The 8,415-nt window shown below is 38.1% G+C and overlaps 1 gene segment (V, D, J or C); it reads right to left on the reverse strand.

The window, feature by feature from the left end:
- Positions 1-2,573: 2,573 nt before the first annotated feature.
- Positions 2,574-3,491, reverse strand: LOC116275945. The segment is given in 2 exon segments: positions 2,574-3,072; positions 3,288-3,491. Coding segments are annotated over 2 exon segments (405 nt in total).
- Positions 3,492-8,415: the final 4,924 nt, after the last annotated feature.

Below are 8,415 nucleotides of genomic sequence, written 5' to 3' on the forward strand. Positions count from 1 at the left end.
TGTTTTCCATCTTGGTTCCATTTTCCCTGTCATGTTCAGGTACACCAATCAAACGTAGATTTAATCTTTTCACATAGTCCCATATATCTTGGAGACATTGTTCATTTCTTTTCATTTTTTTTTCTCTAATCTTGTCTTCACATCTTATATCAGTAAGTTGATCTTCAATCTCTGATATCATTTATTCTGATCAAAGTCTATTATTTCTTAAATGCTGCCCACATACCAGGCAAGTTCCATGTTCACAATGAACACTGCTGGTCCCCAAGCTAGACCTTCTTTCCCAGGACAGTGTAGCCATCCCCAGCTACTGTGAATGTTGGCTACTCTTGGCTCACAGTTGCCTCTTTCCCTAGAAAATCGACCTTAGGCAATGAGAGTTACCATTGTCCAGTAGAATACAACTCTACCCCAAGAAACACCACAACCAATGACAACTTTAGTCTTACCCACAATAGGTCTAAGCAGTCTGGTCCCCTTGCCTCAGGGAGGGAGGGATCAACCCTGTGATACAGTTCAAGCTTCAGAGGTCCCCATGAGGTCAGGCTTGATCAAGACCTCTGCTGGACCATATCCATGCTTAGCCTTTGCCCCATCTCAACCTGGTTTCCCAAATAAATTATAGAGAGAGAATTCCAAATGCAGTCTCTGCTTTTAAGGAACTCATCCCACGACAATATTTTATCTCACTGAATCCTAAAACCAATCCTGAAATATATGTAATAGTATAACTTAATATGAAAAAGGCCATAAGTAACATAATCGATGTTCAAACCAGTACCACAGCCTGAGTTCTTTCCAGAATACCATGATGCCAGAAGGCAAATCATAAAAATGGGACAAAAATTTAAGTTCCTTGATTTCAGCACAACTGTTTGCTCTTCCTCATTGCTTTTTAAATCTTTCTTCCATGACTGGGAAATATTTGTTCAGAGTCTTCACTTCTGCAGGGTAAGAAGTTGTAGCAAATTCTGACTTGGCTTCATCATTTTCATCAGTGACTGTCAATAAAATGGACAGAAATCTTTATTCTTCATTTCCAAGCTTTTCCCACCTTCTGGGCCACATAAATAATGTCATGCCTCTCAGACCACAACTTCATTTTTACAGTAAATGTGATTCTCAAATGTTTTGCCTGTAATTCAAGGTAATATCGACTAAAAGGCCTTATTTGATCAGGTTACAAATACTTTCCCCGTACTTGACATACACTGCAGGGCAAATCTGTGGTGCCTCGTAATCAGGGGATGGAGATATTCATATGATGTTTAGTGTTTCCAAATCTCCAGACAAACATTTCCTGAAGCATTCTCAATTCCACATGGTCTTTTGTATCTTATTCATACAGGTCTTTACTCATCATAACAAAGGCCCTTGGTGTCTGGATCTCTTTTAGGTACTTAGAGACCCTTCTCAAAAAAATGTTAAGTCCTTCTGTGCTGTCATGCCCTGCTGGGGAGATAAGGCACTCTATAACTGAAGCCAGTGCTCCCTCCCATCTCCAGGCCACACTCAAGTACATAGGAATCAATAAACTGTCCCATCAGGCTCAAGCTGGGAGTTTTGAATTTGATTAAAACTTTACCCCAAAATGACAACATAGACCCTCTCTAATCTTTAGTCTGTGCAACTAATTAGACTTTTTTAAACCAGTTCTCACCATCTGACTCTAGATCTTCTAGCTATCCATCAGATGTACCCTTACATAACTCAAGAGTGATGTTGCTGTTGAGGCTGGAGATGGAGTTAGGGTTCTATAACTAAAAAAATTTATGACTTATGGGATTTTCAAAGTAGTCTGCTTATGATTTTTCTTCTCTTTGCACTTCTACTTTGCTGTTTCATTCCGAAAGCAATGTCTGCCAAACGCCTTTGGGAAAGAGCATTTGTCTTAGGAACCATGAGAGCATATCTGTTATTGTATGGAAATATCTTCTTGTCCTTGATAAAAAGAATCATAAAACCAATCTCATAAAGTAAAGATGTGGCATAAAAGTACACTGGGCATAGATTAAATAAATGTACCTTTTTGTGTAGCAATAATAATTTAATAAAAAGAAAAAAGGGAGGAAGTAAATTTTTAGAAATGATATATATGTTTATGGCATGATTATATTGTCTGTATAAAGTGAGTATGTGCACGTTTTTGTATGTCAATAATACCTCAATTAAAATATTTTGGATTTCTTTTGTTGTTGTTTGTGTTTTGTTTTTGTTTGGTTTTTTGAGACAGGGTCTCACTGCATTGTCCAGGCTGGAGTGCAGTTCTGTGATCACAGCTCACTGCAGCCTCCACCTCTCTGACTAAAGAAATCCTCCCACCTCTTCCCTCCCAAGTTGCTGGGACTACAGGCACATGTCACCACTCTTAGGGATTTTTTTTTTTTTAGACAAGGTCTCCCTATGTTGCCCAGGCTAGTCTCAAACTCTTGGGCTTAAGTGATCCTCTTTCCTATGCCTCCAAAAGTGTTGGGATTACAGACATGAGCCACCAAGCCCAGCCAAAAAAAATATTTAAAAACTAAAGTGGAAAGAGAAGACTAGAAAATATTTCAAATAGACCAAATGGTGTCTTTTATTTTCCTTTGGGGTCTCAATTATTTTCGGAATTATGAAAATATTTCCCAAATTAATCAAACCTTCAATACTATTGCTCTTGGTTTTCATTTGCATCCAGAGAGCAAACAGAACTTCATTGCCTTGCAATCTAAGCTCTACATCAGGCATTCCTGGGGTCCAGCAGGTTTGGGTACAGACTGCAGGTGTCTGGGGAGCACTGTGCGCTCATTGCACAGAAGTAGGTGGCTGAATCACTGGGCTGTGAGTCTCTGATGAACAAGGAAATATACTTGCTGGATTTATCGACCTGTGCTGTAAACCTTCCCTCTTCTTTGTTACCACTGGAGTATGTATAAATCAGCAACTGAGGGCCTTTTCTGGAATACTGTCTGTACCACATGAAGTATTGAAAAGCACTGTTGCTGTAAGTGCAGTTGAGAGAGGCAGTGGCTCCCTCTGGAACACTGAGGGGTCCAGGATTCTGCTCCACCTCCTTCTGTTGGCTCCAAACCCCTGTGAAAAAAGACAGTGGTCAGACAGAGAAGACAGATTGGGTAGTGGACACTTAGTCCCCAGAATTTAAATCATCTTTTCATGGACCCCCCCCACTCTCCATAGTCTCCCTTTGTTAGAGGAAAAAACCACTCATGTTTCTACCCACAGGCCTGGAATACACAATAATTGCAAACAATATACATTATGTTCCTATAGAGATGCCCAAAACTCACAGCTTAACTGAAGCCACAGGATCACCAGTAAAACTCTCAAGGATTTCATCATTCTTTTCTGCCCTGGTTCACCGAGGATTCAACCCTTAAACAACACACACACACACACACACACACACACACACACACACACAAGAAGTAATTCAAATGTTTCTCATTTTTCTGCTGTAGGAATCATAAAAGAAATCTGTCCTACCAATTAGAGAAAAGATGTTCTTTTTAACACCTCCGCTCCATCAGTAAGCTCCTCCCTCATCTCTCCCTCTGTCTCGCTCCTATTCGTGTGTGTGTGCACTTGCAAGTGCACGTGCATCCCCCTCCCCTCCCCCCACCCACAGAAGCACATGAGAGCTTTCCTCAAGGTCCCTGAGAAGACACTGCCATCTTGAGGACTCACAAAAGCGATCAAAGATGTATTCCAACTACAGACCTGTGTTATATGAACTGTTAAAAGTGAAAATAAGACACTTTCATTAAATTCAAAATATACAAGGAACTCAAACAACTCAACAGCAAAAAATAAAAAGTCAAACAATCCCGTTTAAAAATGGGCAGTGGATCTAAACTGACATTTCTCAAAAGAAGACAAATGGCCAGTAGGTATTTAAAACATGCTCAACATCACTAATCATTATGGAAATGCGAATCAAAACCACAATGAGATATTATCCTATCCTAGTTAGAATCACTATTATTAAAAATACAGAAAATGATATATGTGATCAGGATGCATAGAAAAGGGATCTCTCAAACATTGTTGGTAGGCATGTAAATTAGTACAGCCACTCTGGAAAACAGTAGGGAAATTTCTCAAAAATCTAGTAATAAAACTACCATACAATCCAGCAATCCAACTATTGAGTATTTATCCAAAGGAAAGGAAATAAGTGTATTGAAGGCATATCTGCCTCCCCATGTTTATTGCAGCACTATTCACAACAGCAAAGATATTAAATCAACAAAGTATCTATCTACCGGTGAACGGATGAAGAAAATGTTGTATAGTTACACGGTGGAATACTATTCACGTATAAAAATGAGTGCAATCATGTCCTTTGCAGCAACATGGATGGAACTGGAAGTCATTATGTTAAATGAAATAAGCCAGGCACAGAAAGATAAATATTGCATGAATTCACTCAGAAGTGGGAGCTTAAAAAAAGAGTTGATCTCAGGAGATAGAGACTAGAATGTTGGCTATCAGAGACTGGGAAGGATGTGAATGTGGTTGAGGGGAATAAAAAGAGGTTGGTTAATGGGTAGAAACAGAAGGAATACGTTCTAATATTCAATAGCAGAGTAGAGTGACTAAAGTTAACAGCAACACATTGTACTTTCAAAATAGCTAGAAATGAGGACTTGAAATATTCTCAATACACAGAAATAATAAATGATGCTCTTGGTAATAGATATCCTAAACACCCTGACTTGATTATTGTATATTCTATGCACATAACAAAATATCACATGAACCACATAAATACGTACAAATATTATGTATCAATTAAAAATAAAAAGTTTTAATAAAGCTTTTAAGCTATATTAAGAGTCAAAGTCAACGTATGTGTGAGAGAAGCAGAGGGATGTATATGTGTGTATGAGTGTCCATCAAATGGCAATTCTTATCTAAGTAAGACCACTTATATCTAATAGCCACTTTCCTGAACTAAAAAATCAGACATAACAGATTCTATTATAGAAATCTGAGTGAGATTCTTGCAATTCAAGGAGAATTTCACACCGTATAGCTCTTCTTAATGTCAGGCCACATATTCCTATACTACTTTGTTATATACAAGTTTTAAAGAAATTTCTTGTAACTCAAAATAAGTCTTCCAAGATGAAATGGCCTAAAATCTAGCTGAACAAACATGGTTACAGCCCACAGCCTAAGCAATATTTTTTTAGCAAGGCCAGGAACTGGAGGAGCTTGAACTTTGTCATTCCATTTTGTACCAATGATGCATCTGTGCCTAAACAGCACTTGCTTGGGTTGGTGCAATTGAGATGAATCTGCCTTTAGTACCTAAAAACTGTCAATAAACCCAATGTGCCTGTTCATTTGTCCTGTCCCTCTTATTGCCTTTCTTGTATAAAGCTGATATCTAGGAATCAATCTCTAATAGGTTTTGTTCATCCTGACATAGCCAACAAACCAAATCTATCAAGGAGCTATCTATGCAAGAAACTCAATTGAGTCTATAAATAAACACGGACAGACAACTACTGTTCTCTTCTGTTCCACAATGTGCTTTGTGTCCTTTAAGAGGCCAAAAATGAAGCAGGCTCTTTTCCACTCACGAGCCACGTAATCGGTATTCACCAAAGATGGCTGAGGCTAACCTTTCCCATTCCCACCAACAACTGCCTAGGAAATAGAATGAGGGAGAAGATGCTAATATTGAAATTTGTTTCTCCAAGGGTACATTGCACTTGACAGAAACCGTGACCATTTCTTGGTAAATACAAAAACCAGAGGAAAAGTGAAAGCAATACAAGCTGGCAGCCACTAGTCTTGGATAATGTTCTAAAACAAATATAACGTCTGAAGCAAAGTCTGTAAGAAGCACCCTTCTTTGTAAGATTTGTAACAAAACATGATACAAATGGGTCAACAGATCTAATGCTGTGGTGGACCCAAGAGCCATATCAGTACTAGCAAAATGACAGACTTTATGCAGCATCAAACCTGTCCTAAGGACCCTTGTTTGCCTAATTATGTCTAAAGAATATATAAAACTCTTTCATATCCCCAAAGGACAGTGTTATGATAATCAACAAATAAGAAAAACCACTGACCTCTCCCCCATTGATTTTACACCGTCTTCACCTTCCACAACAGTAAATTTTCTAGATATGCCTTGTGAACCTCAGAGTATCGCAAAACAAGACTTCATTTAAAAGCAATTTATCTTAAAATAAATGCTTCTGAAATGGTACTAATTTTGCATCTATTTTTAAACATTTTAGCTTATATTTTAGGTACAAGGGGTACATGTGCAGGTTTGTTACATGTGTATATTACACTCAGATGGTGAGCATAGTACTCGATAGGTACTATTTAATACACCCCCCAGTCCCTGCTCCCTTTGGTAATCCACAGTTGTTGCCATGTTTACGTAGGTTCGTGTTTGGCTCCCACTTATAAGTAAGAACATGTGATATTTGGTTTAACATTTCTGCATTAGTTCACTTAGGATAATGGCCTCCAGATCCATTCATGTTGCTGCAAAGAACATTATTTCATTCCTTTTTAAGGCAACATAGTATTCCATGATATATATGTACCACATTTTCTTTATCCAATCCACCATCGATGGGCACAGCATTTTATTTCACATGCTGGCTATTGTGCATAGCATGGCAATAATAATAAGAAGCCATGTGTCTTTTTGGTACAACAGCCTATTTTCCTTTGCATATATATCCAACAATGAGATTGCTGGGTAAAATGATCGCTCCATTTTATGTTCTTTGGGATATTTGCAAACTGCTATCCACAGGGACTGAACTAATTTACATTCCCATCAACAGCATATAAGTGTTCCCTTTTCTCTGCAGCCTCATCAGTATCTGTTGTTTTATATTTTAATAATAGCCATTCTGACTGGTGTGAGATGATATCTCATTGTGGTTTTGATGGATATTTCTCTGATGATTAGTGATGATGAGCACATAGCAAGAGAAACTCTTAGACCCTGGCCAGTGGGAACAGGTGAGGGTCTAATACTCTCTTTGTATGCTAAAAGAAGTATAGAAAAACAATCATTGTCTTCTGAAACCAAGCAGCAACTCTCTGACATGCTATTCATTTGTTATCTCTTTCCACATTCCATGAACACAGGAAAACTCCTGTGAATATGGCTCCCAGACTATTCTGTTGTATCAGTGGCAGCTTTCCAATATAGATTCCCCATCTTCACAAGTATACTCACACAAGAATCAACACAACCTTGTCTCAAACTGACAGATACAAATGTATACGCTTCCCCTGATATCTTGACAGTTGGGTTATGTCATGAATGGCTACAGACATTGGAAATATTGCAAATACTCACTGACACTGCTCATGTAGTTTAACCAAAGTGATGCCATGCTTATCCAAATCAAGTTTAATAATAAATCCCAAATTTTATTAACCTGTGCATTTAGGGTTATGCCTGGGGAAAAGGGGCCATATAACTTCTCTGTATTGGGAATGGTAGGGTTTTTTTCTTTGTGGCAATTCAAACAGAGATCAAAATTTCAGTCTAAAGTTTCATGTATGAGTTATAACAGATAAAATACTACATGCTAGCTGTCTGTACTTTGGAACTTACTCACATTTGGCTGTATCAAGCACAATTAACGTTAATACTACAGGTAGGTCTCATTCTGCTTCTTAGAGTTCTGCTGATAGTAGCCTTAATTAAGTGCTATTTGAGACAAATGTAATGTGTTTCGTCATGACATTTCTCAGTTACATAAATCAGAATGACTGACAAAGTGGCATACTCATAAAATAAATTTCAAGCAACTAACCCAGTGTAGGACCATGGAGTGGATATTATTGAAAGACAGTCCACCATGAGTCTCTTGTACTCTTCATGACCTGATGAATGTGCCAACAGTGTAAAAACATGAGCATTCTAACTGGGTCACTTCTCAGGGTTATGCCAGCAAGCAACCTTGGGAGATGAGGTAATGTTTCCCTCCGAGACAAAGAGCAAGCTGGCTAAGTGCTTGTTATAAAAGCAATGAACTTCCTAAACTCAGAGTTCCTCAGCTGTGACACAATACCACTTGATGCATAGCATCCCTTACTACATATTACATCATCTTTTGAGGACTTAAAGGAAGGAGAAACTGATGGAAATACATCAATGTTCATGCTGTTTGTTGTGCCATAAATAATAAAAATCCTTTGTCTCTTACTAAGGAGCCCTGTGTTTTTATTGACAGACTCAATGAAATAAGCTTATTAACTTGTAAGAAGGGACAAAATCCAAGACCTAACAACTCCTCACTAAAGGAGTTATAAAGATTTGTAAAATAAAGACTTAAATTACATGTGAGAAAGGTAAGTTTCTCCAAACTGGTATGAAACAGGCCTTTTATGGAGGATATAATACACATAGTTGACAAAGGT

Source organism: Papio anubis, chromosome 7 (assembly GCF_008728515.1).
Source record: "Papio anubis isolate 15944 chromosome 7, Panubis1.0, whole genome shotgun sequence".
In the NCBI taxonomy this organism is placed as follows: domain Eukaryota; kingdom Metazoa; phylum Chordata; class Mammalia; order Primates; family Cercopithecidae; genus Papio; species Papio anubis.